We start from the raw sequence: 21,379 nt of genomic DNA, 5'->3' as shown, positions 1-21,379 counted from the left end.
AGGTATTAATATTGAAGTAGTAAAATGGATTCAACAGTGGCTGGATGGGAGATACCAGAGAGTAGTGGTGGATAACTGTTTGTCAGGTTGGAGGCTGGTGACTAATGGTGTGCCTCAAGGATCTGTACTGGGTCCAATGTTGTTTGTCATATACATAAATGATCTGGATCATGGGGTGGTAAATTGGATTAGTAAGTATACAGATGATAGTAAGTCAGGTGGTGTTGTGGATAATGTAGGTTTTCAAAGTTTGCAGAGAAATTTAGGCCAGTTAGAAGAGTGGGCTGAAAGATGGCAGATGGAGTTTAATGCTGATAAGCGTGAAGTGCTACACTTTGGTAGGAATAGTCCAAATAGGGCATACATGGTAAATGGTAGGGCATTGAAGAATGCAGTAGAACAGAGTGATCTAGGAATAATGGTGCATAGTTCCCTGAAGGTGGAATCTCATGTGGATAGGGTGGTGAAGAAAGCTTTTGGTATGTTGGCCTTTATAAATCAGAGTATTGAATATAGGAGTTGGGATGTAATGTTAAAATTGTACAAGGCATTGGTAAGGCCGAATTTGGAGTATTGTGTACAGTTCTGGTCAATGAATTATAGGAAAGGTGTCAACAAAATAGAGAGAGTACAGAGAAGATTTATTAGAATATTACCTGGGTTTCAGCTCCTAAGTTTCAGGGAAAGGTGAACAAGTTAGGTCTTTATTCTTTGGAGCGTAGAAGGTTGAGGGGGAACTTGATAGAGGTATTTAAAATTATGAGGGGGAATAGATAGAGTTGACATGGATAGGCTTTTTCCATTGAGAGTAAGGGAGATTCAAACAAGAAGGTATGATTTGAGAGTTAGGGGTCAAAAGTTTAGGGGTAACACGAGAGGGAACTTCTTTACTCAGAGAGTGGTAGCTGTGTGGAATGAGCTTCCAGTAGAAGTGGTAGAGGCAGGTTCGGTATTGTCATTTAAAGTAAAATTGGATAGGTATATGGACAGGAAAGGAATGGAGCGTTATGGTCTGAGTGCGGATCAGTGGGACTAGGTGAGAGTAAGCATTCGACACGGACTAGAAAGGCCGAGATGGCCTGTTTCCATGCTGTAATTGTTATATGGTTATATATTGGCTGAGTTGTAAGTCTAAGAAAAATCTAAAGGTCGTTGTAGTGATGTCAGCACAGGAGAATGGCAGCTGAAAAACTAGATTGAATCTCATGTTTCCCGTATTCTTGCAGGCAGTTTAACGACCTCTCCTACCAAATGGATCAGTGCTTCAGTTATATTTTGTAATATAATGAACGTATTTCCCATTTACTGTTGTTGGCAGTATATTTACCTTTACAAAGCTGAAGGAAAGGCCATGGAAGCACAGATTCACTTTCCGCATCCAGTTTATCTAGACCTACAAACAAGCTGGATGAACTCCACAGGTCGGGCAGCATCCGTTGACTGCTGATTTCAACAGATGCTGCCCGACCTGCTGAGTTCATCCAGCTTGTCTGTACGTGTTGATTTGACCATAGCATCTGCAGTGTACTTTGTGTTTACATTTTGTCTAGGGCTTTCAATATTTAACAGGTTTGAATGTTCAAAGTACATTTATATCAAAGTATGTATAGAGAATGCAACCCTGTGACTCATCTTCCTGCAGACAGTCACAAAACAGAGAAACACCATAGAACCCATTTAGAGAAAAACCTCACCCAATAAAGGCTATCAAACACCTAATGTGCAGAAAAAACAAATCGTGCAAACAGCAAGAAGCAAGCAAATAACACACAGAATATTAAACATCGAAGAGCAGAGTCCCCAGAATGGTCCAGGAACTGCAGCCACTTAGTAAGTTAGTTCAGAGTTGTGTTGATGGCTGTAGGCCACAGTGCTCAGAGTCATTTCTGCACTCAAGCACCTCAATCAAATCACACAAATAGTAAAAAAGAATAAACAAAAACAAATGGAACATGAACTGCAGAGTCCCTGAAAATGGGCCAGTTCAGCATCGAGGACTAAAATTCAAGCTGCAGAGTCCCCTGAAAATGAGTACTCAGCCCGAGCTGCTGAGGAGATCAAATCTTGCAGCATGGGACTCAAGACTCCTGTACCTTCTGCTGTCAGCAGCAAGAGGGAGGTTGGTCAAAAGTAGGCAGATGGCACTGAATACCTGCTCATTTTCCACTCTATTCTTCATTGATTTTAACTGTGCTCGACAGTTTAATTGGTGTAGAGTAATGGAACTGACCATGGGTTCGTTTTCAGCCATGAAGGATCAATGGTCGCCCTTGCACACTCTGTTTTTGACTTCACTGAGTCTCCCAGGAGACTGCAAATATGCCAGATTGTCAGATCATTTAGCCAGTTCAAAAATGCACCCTTAAAATGAAAGTTACACGCTGCAATAGTATGCATTTTAGAAGAAGTAGTATTTTAAAATAAGGGTATCTAGTAGTTTTGTGAGCTGTCTACAGGATGTCGCTGTTGATCACTGGATGAGATGGCCCGTCATTCTTCTAAACTCCAGTGAGTACAGGCCTAGTGCCATCACCTCCCTGAACACCTGAACACCACCCTCTGCAACTGGATCCTAGACTTCCTGACTGGGAGACCTCAGTCAGTCCGGATCAGGAGCAGCATCTCCAACACCATCGCACTGAGCACGGGGGCTCCCCAGGTCTGCGTGCTCAGTCCACTCTTGTTCACTCTGCTGACCCATGACTGTGCTGCAACACACAGCTCGAACCACATCATCAAGTTCGCCGATGACACGACTGTGGTGGGTCCCATCAGCAAGAACGAGGAGTCAGCTTACAGGGAGGAGGTGCAGCGGCTAACGGACTGGTGCAGAGCCAACAACCTGTCTCTTAATGTGAACAAAACAAAAGAGATGGTTGTTGACTTCAGGAGAGCACAGATCGATCACTCCCCGCTGAACATCAACAGCTCCTCGGTAGAGATCGTAAAGAGCACCAAATTTCTTGGTGTTCACCTGGCGGAGAATTTCACCTGGTCCCTCAACACCAGCTCCATAGCAAAGAAAGCCCAGCAGCATCTCTACTTCCTGCGAAGGCGGAAGAAAGTCCATCTCCTACCCCCCATCCTCATCACATTCTACAGGGGTTGTATTAAGAGCATCCTGAGCAGCTGCATCACTGCCTGGTTCGGAAATTGCACCATCTCAGATTGCAAGACCCTGCAGCGGATAGTGAGGTCAGCTGAGAAGATCATCGGAGTCTCTCTTCCCACCATCACGGACATTTACACTAACGCTGCATCCGCAAAGGAAACAGCATTATGAATGACCCCATGCACCCCTCATCCAATCCTTTCTCCCTCCTGCCGTCTGGGAAAAGGCTCCAAAGCATTCAGGCTCTCACAGCTAGACTATGAAACAGTTTCTTCTCCCAAGCTGTCAGACTCCTCAATACCCGAAGCCTGGACTGACACCTTGCCCTATTGTCCTGTTTATTATTTATTGTAATGCCTACACTGTTTTTGTGCACTTTATGTAGTCCTGTGTAGGTCTGTAGTCTAGTGTAGCTTTCTCTGTGTTGTTTTTTTTTACGTAGTTCAGGCTAATTTTTGCACTGTGTCATGTAACACCATGGTCCTGAAAAACGTTTCATTTTTACTATGTACTGTACCAGCAGTTATGGTGGAAATGACAATAAAAGTGACAACTTGACTTGATCAAATGCTCCTCACACAATAATTCTTTTATTCCCAGAGTCATTCTCATTAATCTCCTCTGGTTCTCTCCAATACCAGCACATCTTTACTTAGATAGGTGGCCCAAAACTGCTCCCTTGTCCCTTTGCACCTCTGAATTTTGAATTTTCTCTTCATTTAGAAAATAGTCTATGCCTTTATTCCTTCTACCAAAATACATGATCATAACACTTCGCTACACTATGTTCCATCTGCCACTTCTTTGTTCATTCTCCCAATAAGTCTAAGTCCTTCTGTAGTTTCCCTGCTTCCTCAGCACTTCCTTCCATTCCAGCTATCTTTGTATTGTCTGCAAACGTGGCCACAAAGCAAATCAATTCTGTTATCCAAATTGTAGACATATAATGTGAAATGAAGCAGTCCCAATACCAACCCCTGTGGAACACCACTAGTCACTGGCAGCCAACCAGAGTAGGCCCACTCTGAAAATCCAAGTAAACAACATCCACTGGCTCTCCTTTGTCTGTTATTTCCTCAAAGAATTCCAACAGATTTGTCAGACAAGATTTTCCCTTAAGAAAACCCTGCCACTTGGTTGCCTTCTATTGGTTTTTAAAAGCTTCCCAGTCCTCTAATTTCCCATTAATGGTTGTTTTATTAAATGCCCTCTCTTTTGCTTTTTATGCTGTCCTTGACTTCCCTTGTCAGCACGGTTGCCTCATCTTCCCTTTAGAATACTTCTTCATTTTTAGGACTTTGGGATGAATCTGCACCTCCAAATTTCCCTCAGAAACTCCAGCTATTGTTCTGCCATCATCCTTGCCAATGTCCCCTTCCAATCAACTTTCACCAGCTCCTTTTTCATGCTTCTGTAATTCCCTTTACTCCACTGTAATACTGATACATCTGACTTCAGCTTCTCCCTCACAGACTGCAGGGTGAACCCATCATACTATGATTACTGCTTCCTAAGCATTCCTTACCGTAAACTCTCTAATCAAATCTGGTTCATTGTATATCACCAGAATTGCCTTTTCCCTCAATACAAGCTCAACCACAAGCTGCTCTGAAAAACCATCTTGTGGGATCCAGCACCAGCCTGATTTTCCCAATCTATCTGCATACTGAAATCCCTCATGACTATCATAACATTGTTCTTATTATACACCTTTTCTGTCTCCCTTTGTGATTTGTATCCCACATTCTGGCTGCTGTTCGGAGGCCTGTATATAACTCCCATACTTGGGATACTTGGGAGTGTGGAGAAGCAGAGGGATCTGGGGGTACATGTCCACAGATCCCTGAAAGTTGCCTCACAGGTAGATAGGGTAGTTAAGAAAGCTTATGGGGTGTTAGCTTTCATAAGTCAAGGGATAGAGTTTAAGAGTCGCGAGGTAATGATGCAGCTCTAAAAAGCTCTGGTTAGGCCACACTTGGAGTACTGTGTCCAGTTCTGGTTGCCTCACTATAGGAAGGATGTGGAAGCATTGGAAAGGGTATAGAGGAGATTTACCAGGATGCTGCCTGGCTTAGAGAGTATGGATTATGATCAGAGATTAAGGGAACTAGGGCTTTACTTTCTGGAGAGGAGGAGGATGAGAGGATTCATGATAGGGGAATACAAGATATTAAGAGGAATAGATAGAGTAGACAGCCAGGGCTTCTTCCCCGGGGCACCACTGCTCAATGCAAGAGGGAATGGCTTTAAGGTAAGGGGTGGAATGTTCAAGGGGGATATTAGAGGAAGGTTTTTTTACTCAGAGTGGTTGGTGAGTGGTGGCTTGTGTGTTTACATCAACACGGAATGGTGCAAGAACTCTGCTGGTTTCCAGATACTACTCATTGCTAGTGGAGTTTGTGGCTGTTAGATGCAGATAATTTTATTTCACAAAGGAATTCACCACTGTCTTTATATTCTGTGTGTTTATTCCCCTCAGCGCTAATGCTAAGGAGGTGCTCTGTGAACTGCATGGGGCTATTAGTGAACTGCAGACCGCATACCCTGATTGTCACCGGAGATTTTAACTGCAGGAACCTTAAGTCAGTGCTCCCCAAATTCCATCAGTATGTGGACTTTGCAACGGGGGGGGAAGAACGTGTTGGACCTGGTTCACACAAATATCCCTGATGTGCACTGGGCAGAGCCCCGCCCCCACCTCTCTATTATGCTAATCCCAGCATACAGACCGCTTGTCAGGTGCTCCAGACCAGTTCAGAAGTAGGTGAAAACCTGGCCAGCTGGAGCCATCTCTGCTCTTCAAGACTGCTTTGAGCACACTGACTGGCACATGTTCAGGGAGGCTGCAACCGATGGCGACTCTACCAACTTAGAGGAGTACATGGCTTCAGTGACCAGCTATATCAGCAAGTGCATTGATGATGTTACTGTGTCCAAGACTATCACTACACGCGCTAACCAGAAGCCATGGATGACTGCGAAGGTGCGTGTGCTGCTGAGGACCCGTGACTCTGTCTTCGGAGCAGGCGACAAGGCAGCCCTAACAACAGCAAGGACCAAACAGCAGTGGCGACACACAGCGCATGTGGAAGGGCATCCAGGCCATCACCAATTACAGGACAACATCATCTGTCTGTGCAGGTGATGCCTCCCTCCCAGATGTGCTGAATAACTTCTATACCCGTTTTGAGGTGGAAAATGACGTGGCGGCAAGGAAGTCCATCCCCACCCCCCACAACTGACCAGGTGCTGATGTGAGAGGAAACCTGTGCAGAGTCAACTCATGGAAGGCTGCTGGACCAGACAACATCCCTGGCAGAGTGCTCAGAGGATGTGTAGCCCAGCTAGCAGATGTTCTCACTGACATCTTCAACATCTCCCAGTGGCAGCGCCACTGTTCCAACGTGCTTCAAGGCCGCCACCATCATCCCCGTGTCGAAGAAGTCCAATGTCCTGCCTAAATGACTGCCATCCTATTGCACTCACATCCATCATCATGAAGTGTTTCGAGAAGCTCGTCATGAGGCATATCAAGACCCTGCTGCCCCCCTCACTAGACCCCCTGCAGTTTGCGTACCGTCCAAACCGCTTAACAGATGACACCATTGCCATCACCCTCCCCCTGGCCGTAACCCACCTGGACAAAAAAGGCTCATACGTTGGAATGCTGTTCATAGACTTCAGTTCAGCATTCAACACAATCATCCCTCAGAAACTGATTGGAAAGCTGAGCCTACTGGCCCTGAACACTTCCCTCTGCAGCTGGATCCTAGACTTCCTGACTGGGAGTCCTCAGTCAGTCCAGATCGGGAGCAGCATCTCCAACACCATCACAGTGAGCACGGGGGTCCCCCAGGGCTGTGCGCTCAGTCCACTGTTGTTCACTCTGCTGACCCACAACTGTGCTGCAACACACAGCTCGAACCACATCATCAAGTTCGCCGATGACATGACCCGTGGTGGGTCTCATCAGCAAGAACGACGAATCAGCTTACAGAGAGAAGGTGCAGCGCCTAACGGACTGGTGCAGAGCCAACAACCTGTCTCAAGTGACTTGACTTGACTGAGTCAGTGGTGGAGGCAGATATACTAGTGAAATTTAAGAGACTACTAAACAGGTATATGGAGGAATTTAAGGTGGGGGGGGGTTATATGAGAGGCAGGGTTTAAGGGTCGGCACTAACACTGGTGTTAGTGTGTCTGTCCTTTCAGATGATCTTTAAAATTTTACTTAAGGATCTGTAGTGGTATTGTTCCATTGCTTTCAGGTGTCTGCTGTAGGTGGTCCATGATTCAGCTTCATATAGTAATACATGAAACTATGTCATGGCCTTCGAAGACTCTTTTCCTTATTCTTGCATAGGCTTCACTAGTATTACTCGGGCAGTGGCTGAACTCTGAGTCAATGTCTACTTTTGAGGGGAGTAATCTGCTCAAGGTAGGGAAAGTGCTCGACATTTTCAAGGGAAATATTGACAACTTTTATGGAGGGCTGGATAAACGGCTGCGTGGGCAGTGGCTGATATAGGACCTGTGACTTTGTTATATTCAAATCAATACCTAGGTCTCTATATGCCTTGGCAAAGGCATTCAGGATATATTGGAGTTTTTCTTCAGAGTGTGCTGCAGTGGTGTTGTTATCTGTATACTGAAGCTCCATGATAGAATACAGGAAGTTTGGAAGTAATCTTGGGATTACTGCCTATACCACATGAACCCTTAGGAGGCAGTGATCACAATATGATTGAATTCAGACTGCAGTTTGAGAGGGAGAAGCACAAGTCACATGTATCAGTATTGCAGTGGAATAAAGGGAATTACAGAGGCATGAGAGAGGAGATTGCCCAGGTGGATTGGAGAAGGATACTGGTGGGGATGATGGCAGAACAGAGATAGCTGAAGTTACTGGAGTTATTTCACATCTTTTGTTGGATTTTAAAAGCTTCCCAATCATCCGGCTCCCCATTCACTTGTACTACCTTATATGCCTTTTCCTTGGCTTGTATGCAGTCCTTAATTTCCTTTGTTAGCCATGGTTGCCTACTCCTGCCATTCAAGAACAATTTCTTCTGTGGGACACATCTACCCTGTGCCTTGTGAACTATTCCCAGAAACTTCAGCCATCTCTGTTCTGCCATCATCCCCACCAGTATCCTCCTCCAATCCACCTGGGCAAGCTCCTCTCTCATGCCTCTGTAGTTCCCTTTATTCCATTGCGATAGAGCGAGTTATGCTTCTCCCTCTCAAATTACAGCCTGAATTCAATCATATAATGATCACTGCCTCCTAAGGGTTCCTTTCCATTAAGCTCCCTGATAAGATCTGGGTTATTACACAACACCCAATCTCAGGCAGCCTTTCCCCGAGCAGGCTCAAGCATAAGCTGCTCTAATTGTAGGCCGTATCTTGGGTAATGATGAGTCTGAGTACAGAGAGGAAATTAAGAACCTGGTGGCATGGTGCGAAGACAATAACCTATCCCTCAACGTCAGCAAGACGAAGGAATTGGTTGTTGACTTCAGAAGGAGTAACGAACTGCACAACCCCATCTACATCGGTGGTGCGCAGGTGGAACAGGTCAAAAGCTTTAAGTTCCTCAGGATGAATATCACAATTGACCCCACTGCCAAGAAGGCCCACCAGTGCCTTTACTTCCTGAGAAAGCTGAAGAAATTTGGCCTGTCCCCTAAAACCCTCACTAATTTTTATAGGTGTACCGTAGAAAGCATTCTTCTAGGGTGCAGCACAGCCTGTTATGGAAGTTGTCCTGGCCAAGACTGGAAGAAGCTGCAGAAGATCGTGAACAAAGCCCAGCACATTGCACAAACCAATCTTCCATCCTTGGACTCACCTTACACCACACGCCGTCGGAGCGGTGCTGCCAGGATAATCAAGGACACGACCCACCCAGCCAACACACCTTTTTCCCCTCTTCCCTCTGAGAGAAGGTTCAGGAGAATGAAGATTTGTACTGCCAGATTTGGGACCAGCTTCTTTCCAACTGTGATGAGACTGCTGAACAGATTCTGTCCTGGATCTGAGCCGTACCTTCCAAATTTCCGGACCTGACTTGCACTACCTTACTTTCCCTTTTCTATTTTTTAAATTAGATTTATAATTTAATTTTTTAGTATATTTAATTCGATTTGTACTTCAGTGGCCTGGTGCTCCTTAGTGGGGTCATAATCAAGGAGTAAGTAAGAGGAGGTATCAGAGAGTTGTCGCTATGCCTCGGCCAGGTAGACGTCAGTACGCCAGACAACAACAGCTCCCCCCAACACCAGGCCATTGTCTCCCAGACCATCACCAACCTTATCAGCTCTGAGAATCTCCCATCCACTGCCACCAACCTCATAGTTCTCACACACCGCACTTCCCGTTTCTACTTCCTATCCAAGATCCACAAACCTACCTGTCCAGGTAGACCTATTGTCTCGGCTTGCTCCTGCCCCACCAAACTCATTTCTGCATACCTTGACACTGTTTTAACCCCCTCCCTGTTCAATCTCTTCCCACCTATGTTCATGACACTTCTCATGCTTTGAATTTTTTCAATGATTTTAAGTTCCCTGGCCCCCACTGCCTTATTTTCACCATGGATGTCCAGTCCCTATATACCTCCATCCCCCACCAGGAAGGTCTCAAAGCTCTTCACTTCTTTTTGGATTCCAGACCTAACCGATTCCCCTGTACCACCACTCTCCTCTGTCTAGCAGAATCAGTTCTTACTCTCAATAATTTCTCCTTTGGTTCCTCCCACTTCCTCCAAACCAAGGGTGTAGCCATGGGCATCCGCATGTGTCCCAGTTATGCCGGCCTTTTTGTTGGCTTTGTGGAACAGTCCATGTTCCTAGTCTATACGGGTATCCATCCCCCTCTTTTCCTTCACTACATCGACAACTGCATTGGCGCTGCCTCCTGCACACATGTTGAGCTCGTTGACTTTATTAAATTTGCCTCCAACTTTCACACTGCCCTCAAATTTACCTGGTCCATTTCTGACACCTCCCTCCCCTTTCTTGATCTTTCTGTCTTCATCTCTGGAGGCGGCTTATCTACTGATATCTACTATAAGCCTACAGACTCTCACAAGCTACCTGGACTATTCCTCTTCCCACCCTCTCTCTTGCAAAAATGCTATCCCCTTCTCACAATTCCTTCGCCTCTGCCACATCTGCTCTCAGGATGAGGCTTTTCATTCCAGGACGAAGGAGATGTCTTCCTTTTTTAAACAAAGGGGCTTTCCTTCTTCCACCATCAACTCTGCTCTCAAACGCGTCTCTCCCATTTCCCGCACATCTACCCTCACCCCATCCGCCCGCCACCCCACTCGGAATAGGGTTCCCCTTGTCCTCACCTACCACCCCACCAGTCTCAAGGTCCAATGTATAATTCTCCGTAACTTCTGCCACCTCCAACGGGATCCCACTACCAAGCACATCTTTCCCTCTCCCCCCCCCCCCCCCCCCGCTTTCCGCAAGGATTGCTCCCTATGCGACTCCCTTGTCCACTCGTCACCCCCCATCTCTTCCCACTGATCTCCCTCCTGGCACTTATCTTTGTAAGTGGAACAAGTGCTACACCTGCTCTTATACTTCCTCCCTCACGACCATTCAAGGCCCCAGACAGTCCTTCCAGGTGAGGCGACACTTCACTTGTGAGTCAGCTGGTGTGGTATACTGCGTCCGTGGCTCCCGGTGTGGCCTTTTATATATTGGTGAGACCCGACGCAGACTGGGAGACCGTTTTCGCTGAACACCTATGCTTGGTCTGCCAGAGAAAGCAGGATCTCCCAGTGGCCACACATTTTAATTCCACGTCCCATTCCCATTCTGATATGTCTATCCATGGCCTCCTCTACTGTCAAGATGAAGCCACACTCAGGTTGGAGGAACAACACCTTATATTCCGTCTGGGTAGCCTCCAACCTGATGGCATGAACATTGACTTCTCTAACTTCCGCTAATGCCCTTCTTCCCCTTCTTACCCAATCCCTGACATATTTAGTTGTTTTTTTCTCTCTCTCTGCCCATCACTCTGCCTGTTCTCCATCTCCCTCTGGTGCTCCACCCCCCCTCCCCCTTCCTTTCTCCCGAGGCCTCTTGTCCCATGATCCTTTCCCTTCTCCAGCTCTTGTATCACTTTCGCCAATCACCTTTCCAGCTCTTAGCTTCATCCCACACCCTCCGGTCTTCTATCATTTCGCATTTCCCCTCCTCACACTACTTTCAAATCTCTTAGTATCTTTCCTTTCAGTTAGTCCTGATGAAGGGTCTCAGCCCCGAAACGTCGACAGTGCTTCTCCTTATAGATGCTGCCTAGCCTGCTGTGTTCCACCAGCATTTTGTGTGTGTTGTTTGAATTTCCAGCATCTGCAGATTTCCTCGTGTTCAACCTTATTAATATCCTTCCTGTAATTCTGTGACCAAAACTGCACACAATACTCCAAATTCGGTCTCACCAATGCCTTATACAACCTCACCATGACATTCCAACTCTTATGCCAATACTTTGGTTTATAAAGGCCAATGTGCCAGAAGCTCTCTATACTATCCTATACCTGTGACACTACTTTTAGGGAATTTTCTATCTGTATTCCTAGATCCCTCTGTTCTACTGCACTCCTCCGTGCCCTACCATTTACTTCGTATGTTCTACCTTGGTTTTTCCTTCCAAAGTGCAATACCTCACACTTGTCTGTATTAAACTCCATCTGCCATTTTTCAGCCCATTTTTCCAGCTGGTTCAAATCCCTCTGCAAGCTTTGAAAACCTTCCTCACTGTCCACTACATCTCCAGTCTTTGTATCATCAGCAAATTTGCTGATCCAATTTGCCACATTATCATCCAGATCATTGATATAGATGACAGATGACAAATAACGATGGACCCAGCACTGATCCCTGTAGCACACTACTAGTCACAGGCCTCCACTCAGAGAAGCAATCCTCCACTACCATTCTCTGACTTCTCCCATTGAGCCACTGTCTAATCACTACAGTACCTCACCATGTATACTTAGCGACTGAATCTTCCTAACTAACCTCCCATGCAGGACCTTGTCAAAGGCCTTATTGAAGTCCATGTAGACAACATTCACTGCCTTCCCTTCATCCACTTTCCATTTAACCTCCTCGAAAAACTCTAATCGATTTGTTAAACATGACCTACCACGCACAAAGCTGTGTTGACCCTCCCTAATAAGTCCCTGTCTATCTAAATACTTGAAGATCCTATCTCTTAGTACTCCTTCCAATAATTTACCTACTACTGATGTCAAACTTACTGGCCTATAATTTCCCAGGTTACTTTTAGAGCCTTTTTTAAACAACGGAACAACATGAGCTATCCTCCAATCCTCCGGCACCTCACCCGTAGATACAGACATTTTAAACATATCTGCCAGGGCCCCTGCAATTTCAACACTAGTCTCCTTCAAGGTCCAAGGGAATACCCTGTCAGATCCTGGGGATTTATCTACTCTGATTTGCCTCAAGATAGCAAGCACCTCCTCCTCTTCAATCTGTATAGGTTCCATGACTTCACTACTTGTTTGCCTTATTTCCATTGACTACATACCAGTTTCCTTAGTGAATACAGATGCAAAAAACCCACTTAAGATCTCCCCCATTTCTTTTGGTTCCCTACATAACCGACCACTCTGATCTTCAAGAGGACCAAGTTTATCCTTTACTATCCTTTTGCTTTTAATATACCTGTAGAAGCTCTTTGGATTATCCTTCACCTTGACTGTCAAAGTTATTTCATGTCTCCTTTTAGCCCTCCTGATTTCTTTCTAAAATATTCTTTTGCACTTTTTATACTCAAGTACCTTATTTGCTCCCTGTTTCCTATGCATGTCATACATTTCTCTCTCCTTCTTTATCAGAGTTCCAGTATCCCTTGAGAACCAAGGTTCCTTATTCTTATTCACTTTGCCTTTAATCCTGACAGGAACGTACGAACTTGGCACTCTCCAAATTTCTCCTTTGAAGGCCTCCCACTTACCAACGACATCTTGCCAGAGGACAACCTGTCCCAATCCACACTTTTTAGATCCTTTCTCATTTATTCAGATTTGGCCTTTTTCCAGTTTAGAACCTCAACCCGAGGAGCAGATCTATCTTTATCCATGATCAAGTTGAAACTAATGGTGTTATGATTACAGCAAGCAAAGTGCTCCCCTACACACACTTCTGTCACCTGTCCTAACTTGTTTCATAATAGGAGATCTAATATTGCATCTTGTCAAGGTGGTACCTCTATATATTGATTTAGAAAACTTTCCTGAACACATTTTACAAACTCTAATCCATCTAGACCTTTAACAGTATGGGAGTCCCAATCAAAATGTGGAAAATTAAAATCCCCTACTATCACAACTTTATGTTTCCTGCAGTTGTCTGCTATCTCTCTGCAGATTTGCTCTTCCAATTCTCGCTGACTATTGGGTGGTCTATAATACAACCCTATTAACGTGGTCATACCTTTCCTGTTTCTCAGCTCCACCCATATGGCCTCGGTAGACAAGCTCTCTAATCTGTCCTACCTGAGCACTGCTGTAACATTTTTCCTGACTAGCATTGCCACCCCCCCCCCCCCCCCAACCCTTCATCCCTCTGCCTCTATCAGGTCTGAAACATCAGAACCCTGGAACATTAAGCTGCCAGTCCTGCCCCTCCTGTAGCCAAGTTTCACTAATGGCTATAATGTCAATTCCATGTGTGAGTCCACACCCTCAGCTTGTCAGCCTTCCCCACAGTACTCCTCGCATTGAAATAGACACACCTCAGAAGATTATTACCACCACACACATGCCTTCTATTTCTGACTTTGCATGAACTTTTTACATCATTTATTTTCAGCCCCACTCCACTATCTACTCTGGTACTCTGTTTCCCATCACCCTGCAAATCTAGTTTAAAATCCCCCCCCAACCCCAGTAGCACTTAGCAAACCTCCCTGTAAGGATATTGGTCCCCTTGTAGTTCAGATGTAACTTGTCTCTTTGTACACGCCCCACCTGCCCCATAAGGGGTCCCAATGATCCTGAAATCTGAAACCCTGCTCCCTACATCAGTTCCTCAGCCACATGTTCATCCTCCAGAGCATCCTATTCTTTCTCTCACTGGCACGTGGCACAGGTAGCAATCCTGAGATTACCACCCACGTGTTCCTGCTTTTTAACTTCCTACCAAGCTCTCTATACTCACTCTTCAGGACCTCCTCACTCTTTCTTCCTACGTCATTGATATTGATGTGTACCATGACATCTGGCGGCTCACCCTCCTATTTCAGAATGCTGTGCACGCGATCAGAGACATCACTGACCCTGGCACCCGGGAGACAACGAACCATCCAGGAGTCTCTATCACGACCACAGAACCTCCTGTCTGTACCTCTAACTATCGAGTCCCCTAACATTACTGCTCTCCTCTTCTTCCCCTCTCCCTTTTGCACTGCAGAAACAGACTCAGTGCCTGAAATCCCACAGCTTGTCCCAGGTAAGTCTCCCCCCGCCCCCTCAACAGTATCCAAATCGGTATCCATGTTGTTAAGAGGAATGGCCACGGGGAGCCCTGCTCTGCCTGCCCTTTCCCTTTCCCTCGCCTGACGGTAACCCAATTACCTGTGCGCTGCTCCTTTGGCGTAACTACCTCCCTGAAACTACTATCTATAAACTTTTTATTCTCTCAAATGATCCGGAGGTCATCCAGCTCCTGCTCTTGTTCCGTAACGCAGTTTGTTAGGAGCTGCAGCTGGATGCACTTCTTGCAGATGTTGTTGTCACATCCTTCCCACTTCCCACATCCTGCAAGAGGAGCATTCCAATATCCTGCCTGGCATTCTCCCTACTCTAAATAAAACAAGACTTACTGGAACCGACCGTCACCTCAGCTTCTTCACGCCGAAGCCTGTTGAGCCAAAGCCATCCCATTCTGACTCCGAGCACTCCGACGATGGCCGCTGTATATGGCGGTCTTTTTTTTAACCTTTGGCACGCTACGTCACGGGCCTGCGCAGTCTAGCCTCTTTTCCCCAATCAGTAAAAAAAAGGCTTCGCTTCTCTCAGAGATGTCTTTAGTCCTTTACTCTCAGCCTCTTGCTTCGATTTACTTGGAATTTCAGAAGACATTTGAAAAGGTGCCATGCATGAGGCTGCTTAGCAAGATAAAATCCTGTGGTATTACAGGAGAGATATTGACGTGGATAGAGGAATGACTGACAGGCAGAAGGCTGCAAGTCGGAATAAAGTAGTACTTTTCTGGTTGGCTGCCAGTGATGAGTGGTGTTTCTCAGGCTTTTGTATTGGGACTGCTACTTTTCACACTTTGTCAGTGATTTAGATAATGGAATTGATGTTTTTGTGGCAAAGTTTGCAGATGATACAGAAATAGGTGGAGGGGTAGATAGTGCTGAGGAAGCAATGTGATTGCAGCAGGACTTAGACAAATTGGACGAATGGGCAAAAAAGAGGGAGATGAAATACAGTGTTGGGAAATGTATGATAATGCGTTTTGGTAAAAGGGATGATAGTGCAGACTGCTATCTAAATGGGGAGAAAATTCAAACATCGGAGATGCAGATAGACCTCGTGCAAAGACTCCCAGAAATTTAATTCTGTGGTAAAGGCGGCAAATGCAAAGTTGAAATTTATTTCAAGGGGAATAGAATATTAAAGCAAGGAGATAATGCTGATGGTTTATAAGACACTAACTAGGCAGGCTGCACAGAGTATTGTCAACAGCTTTGTCCCCATATCTCTTAATGAATGTGTTGTAATTGGAGAGAGTCCAGAGGAGGTTCACGAGGATGATTCCAGGAAGGAAGCTGTTAACGTATGAGGAGTGCTTGGCAGCTTTGGGCCTGTCCTTATTGAAATTTAGAAGAATGTGGTGGGATCTCATTGAAACCTACTGAATATTGAAAGGACTAGATAAAGTGGATATGGAGAAAATGGTGGGGGTTTCCTGAACTGGAGGACACAGCCTCAAAATTGAGGGACGGCCTGTTAGAAGAGGAGTAAGGAGGAATTTTTGTAGCCAGAGAGTAGTCAATCTGTGGAATGCTCTGCCACACACTGTGGCGAAGGCCAAATCGTTGGTTATATTTAAAGTGGAAGTTGATAGTTTCCTGATTGGTCAGGGCATCAAAAGTCATGGGAAGAAGGCAGGTGTATGGGGTTGAGTGGTTTTCGAGGTCAGCTGTGTTGGAATGCTGGAGCAGACTTGATGGGTCGAATGGCCTAATTATTCTCATATGTCTTATGGTTTTATGGATAGTGTGATGACCTTATTCTTGGTCTTGCACCAGTTGAAGTTGAATAGCCTGTTGTCCATTATATACACGTTTGGGATTCCGAATGGCAGGTTTTAAGCTAGCAGAGGTTGAAAAGTCTGTTGTATATTCTTTACATGATTGCGGTTCTCTGTGGCAGCTTTTGAGCTGGTTGAGGTTGAAAAGCCCTTTGTCTGTTCTATACGCGGTTGGGATTCCTTATGGCAGTTCTTGGCCAATGAGATGAAAGATGTCAGTAATAAAGATGGTTAAGTAGGGTAGGTGCAATGATACAGCCCTGTTTGGCTCCTGTATTAACAGTGAAGGGTTCTTATTCAGCACTACTATTGCTGAGTATTGTGGCTGACATGCCATCATGCAGTAGCCTCAATGTTTGTAATTACTTGTCAGGGCAGGCAGGCATGTTCCAAAGTATGATCCAAAGTGCATTTATTATCAAATATGCCAAAGAGCTTGGTGGTCTACTGTATCTCATGCATTTGTCAAAGCTATGAATGCCAAGTGCAAGCGTTGCCTTTGTTCACGGCATTTTTTCTTGTAATTTGTGTGCTGTGAAGATCATGTCTGTGGTTCCTTTAGATGGGTGGAAACCACATTGTGATTCAGAAAGCACTACTTCAGATAATGGAAGGAATTGGCTGACATGGCTATGTGGAAGTATGAAGCCTGTTGTTGACAAGAGGGAGATGCCTCTGCAATTGCCAGAATCTGCCTCGTCTCTCTTAAATATTGTACTGTTAGAGCAAACCTGAGTTCTGAAGGCATTTGTTTCTTTTCTGAGACCTTCAAGAGCTAGGCATGCACGTGGTACAAGATTGCTGGTCCACCTTCCTTACGGATATCAGTCAATGAAAGCAAGCATGCAGGTACAGCAGACAGTGAAGAAAGCTAATGGCATGCTGGCCTTTATAACAAGAGGAATTGAATATAAGAGTAAAGAGGTCCTTCTGCAGCTGTACAGGGCCCTGGTGAGACCCCACCTGGAGTATTGTGTGCAGTTTTGGTTTCCAAATTTGAGGAAGGACATTCTTGCTATTGAGGGAGTGCAGCGTAGGTTCACAAGGTTAATTCCCGGAATGGCAGGACTGTCATATGTTGAAAGATTGGAGCGACTGGGCTTGTATACACTGGAATTTAGAAGGATGAGAGGGGATCTGATTGAGACATATAAGATTATTAAGGGATTGGACATGCTTGAGGCAGGAAGCATGTTCCCGCTGATGGGTGAGTCCAGAACTAGAGCCACAGTTTAGGAATAAGGGGTAGGCCATTTAGAACAGAGATGCGGAAAAACTTTTTCACCCAGAGAGTGGTGGATATGTGGAATGCTCTGCCCCAGAAGGCAGTGGAGGCCAAGTCTCTGAATGCATTCAAGAGAGAGTTAGATACTCTTACAGATAGCGGGGTCAAGGGACATGGGGAGAGGGCAGGAACGGGGTACTGATAGTGTATGATCAGCCATGATTACAGTGAATGGTGGTGCTGGTTAGAAGGGCCGAATGGCCTACTCCTGCACCTATTGTCTATTGTCTGTTGAGATCCTGTCAGGACCAGAGGCTTTGTTGTTTTGCTGTGGGTACAGCCTAGTCCATCGTGGGTAAACCCCTCCTCACAATTGAGCACATCTACACTTTGCAGGAAAGCAGCATCCATCATCAAGGATTCCTACAATCCAGGCCAAGACCCCTTCTCGCTGTCAACATCAGGAAGGAAAAACAGAACTCACACTAGCGTTCAGGAACAATTTTTACTCTTCAACCATCAGGCTCTTAAACCAGAGGAGATAACTTCACTCACTCTTAGCACTGAACTTTTCCCATAACATATGGACTGACTTTCAAGGACTCTTCATCTCATGTTCTTGATATTTATTGCTTATTTTATTGTTATTATTTACTGTGAATATCTGCAAGAAAGTGTATCTCAGGGTTGTATATGATGACATGTATGTACTTTGAAAATAATTTTCTTTGAACTTTTACAGTTTCTTGGGGTCATATGCAGATTAGTTGCCATGCTAAACTAGGATTATTTTACCCCAGAGAAGAAGCACTGTAAAGGGAGAACGATGAAGTACCCCTGCACAGGTGCTGCTTGACTTTCTGAATTCCTCTGGCATTTTGTGTGTGTTTCAACATCTGCAAAATCTCTAGTTCAATTTTGAATTAATTCAGATAATTTCTCACATTGAATTGTAATTGGGACTGTTTGATCTTATTGTTCCAGGATGATTGATCTATTGTTCTTACTGTTCCAGATTCCTGTGGCACATTGTTTGGGAGTTCCTGCTCATTACAAAAAGAAATTCTGCATTGTCTGTCGGAGACAGTTGGATGAAAGTCCTGCGATACGATGTGAAGGTGTGGGAATAATGTGGAAAATTATAAAGTGTGCCTGGGGGATTTTAATTAGCAGATTGCTCTCAATTGGCCTGCTAGATTCTGTTCATCTCATGTATTTTACGGTCTAGAGATTGATAAGAATGCATCGCCCTCTGGTACATGACATTGACAGCAGGTAACCACGTTCTACTCCCTATTACAGATTTTTCCATTCTTCTCTCCACTTCTCTCTGTCTCTGCAACATAAAACACACCTGGTTTTTGACTTCTTCAACCTCAAATATTAACTTTCTCTCTCCACAGATACTGCATGACCTCAGTATTTCTTTTATTTAAGATTACAGATGCCTTGACCTGATTTGATGTTCCTCCATCACTGGGTCAAAATCAGAAACTGTGTACCAGGCCTAAGCAACACCTTCAGCACCAGGACTACAAGAAATCATTTTGATGGGCCACATCCTCAGCTTTAAGGGATTTATTTATTCTTTTGTTTTGTTCAATTGCCCAACTCGAATTGCTGTTGGAAAGATGATGATGAAAGCACCACTTGCAGCACTTCTGGGCAAGGTGCTACCACAGTGCTGTTATTTTGGGATTCTAGGCTGTACACCTAATGATGATGGGTTGCTAGACCTGTTCTGTCTGTACTGTTTAACATACAACACAGTACAGGACCTTCAGCCCATGATTGTGTGCTGATAGTTTAAGCAATGGAATAATCCTTTTCTAGTGAATAGCCCTACATCTTTCTCTGATTCAAGTGCATATAGCCCTGTTTAATAGATAGTGGAGCTGCACAGTACCATAGATGGTGTGAAGGAAGGTATTTTGCATTGACAAGGGTTGTATGGTGTAACCAGAACTTTGATGGAAAGATGCTTCTATCACTGCTGCACCGAGGAGGATGAGGTCAGGTATTGTCATTTGTCTCGCTGTCTGCCGCAGATGGAGTGGACAGTTGTGTCCATCACTGGTGCCACCCAGAATATTTGGTGTTTAGTGCTGCCTCCAGGTACAGATCAGTTGTGGAAGGACAGAAGGTGGCAGTTAGGAGGAACTTTCCTTGTTCATCATTGAAATTTTGCCGTGAGACCTCATGGGATCTGGAGTCAATGCTGACAACAGTTCAACAACCCTCCTGCCTGCACAGTACAGTTCTGCCACCTTCTGTCACCCTGTCCTGCTGTTGGACAGGACGTTCCCAGGGGGCACAATGGAAAAGTTTAGTACATTTGCTTTTAAGTATGACTTTGCAATCATGACAATGTTGTTTGATGTGTCTGGTGAACAATTCTATCAATGTATAGTAGGCAACAGTCTCCGGATGTTTGTTGAGTGGATTTTGCCAGGCTGGCAGAGCTGGCAGTGAGATTGCCACATCTGGATTTGGCACTGTGGTCAATGCCCTATGTTTTGTCTGGTATAATTCTTGCACGTTTGCACATTCTGGTTATGTTACAGCTGATTGCCTGTTAGGGTGTGTAAGGTCTGATGAAATGGCTGGGAGGGAGGTGTGTCTGGAGTTATACTGGTGAGTCTGAGGAAGGATGGCAGGTCAAAGTTGAGTTCATTGTTAGGTGCGCAAGTATACACATGCACAGGCACAATGAGAAATTGCCAGTGGCATCAGAAGCACATAGCAACTGATACACCACATTCACAAGAAAAATATACATTAATTTATACAAAGAAAGAACACAGAGCAAAATAAGCAAAGCCCATTGTAGTGCAAAGTGGTTGTAGTGTTGCTGTACTAAGGTAGTGATTAGGGTTTTGTTGGTTGGTTCAAGAATCGACTGGTTGAAGGGAAATAGCTCTTCCTGAACCTAGTGGTGTGAGACTTCGGGTCTCTGTGCCTCCTGCCTGACGGTAGCTATAAGAAGATGACATATCTGGAAGGTAGGGATCTTTGATGATAGATCTTGCCTTTTTGAGTCAGTGTCTCCTGTAGATACTATCAATGATAGGAGAATACACTATTCTCTGCAGCATCTTGTTTTATATAGAACACAGAAAAGTACTGGTGTTATACTAACCTATATAAATGTACTCCGCAATCAATCTAACTCTTCCTTCTTACACAGCCCAGAACCTATTTTATTACTTTTTATTACATGTGCCTTTATAAGGGTCACTCAGCTAAGACCATAAAATATGCAGTGGTGCTAGAAAGTTTGTGAACCCTGTAGAAGTTTCTCTATTTCTATATAAATATGTCCCGCTTGGTGGCGCAATAGTATCAGCACCGGTCTCCGGAGCCAAGGTTCCCAAATTCGAATCCAGGTCAGGTGGAGCGTTGAGCTAGTAGCAACTTGGGCTCGTAAAAAACAAAAATAGCTTGCTGAGGAAACACCATCATGACAGTGCCCCGATAACTCCACTGCAGAGTTAAGGGCTATTCTTCTTCTGCATAAATATGACCTAAAATGTGATCAGATTTTCACGTGTCCTAAAACTACGTAAAGAGAACCAAATTAAATAAATAACACAAAACAACATTATACTTGTTCATTTATTTATTGAAAAAAATTATCTAATATTACATGTATTTGGTGGAAAAAGTATATGAGCCTTTGCTTTCAGTAACTTATGTGACCCCCTTGTACAGCAATAAATTTAAGCA

At 44.8% G+C, this 21,379-nt stretch overlaps 1 protein-coding gene across 2 annotated transcripts in view; it reads left to right on the top strand.

Annotated features, from left to right (window-relative positions):
• Positions 1-21,379, top strand: part of LOC132405061 (diacylglycerol kinase theta-like) — a 345,666-nt gene that overhangs the window by 70,127 nt on the left and 254,160 nt on the right. For both annotated transcript variants that reach the window (XM_059989791.1, XM_059989792.1), the window contains exon 3: positions 18,669-18,771. In XM_059989791.1, coding sequence (XP_059845774.1) covers positions 18,669-18,771 — 103 coding nt within the window. The remainder of the gene's footprint in view (positions 1-18,668; positions 18,772-21,379) is intronic.

Source organism: Hypanus sabinus, chromosome 14 (assembly GCF_030144855.1).
Source record: "Hypanus sabinus isolate sHypSab1 chromosome 14, sHypSab1.hap1, whole genome shotgun sequence".
Lineage (NCBI taxonomy): Eukaryota > Metazoa > Chordata > Chondrichthyes > Myliobatiformes > Dasyatidae > Hypanus > Hypanus sabinus.
This window is presented reverse-complemented; position numbering and strand designations above follow the sequence as displayed.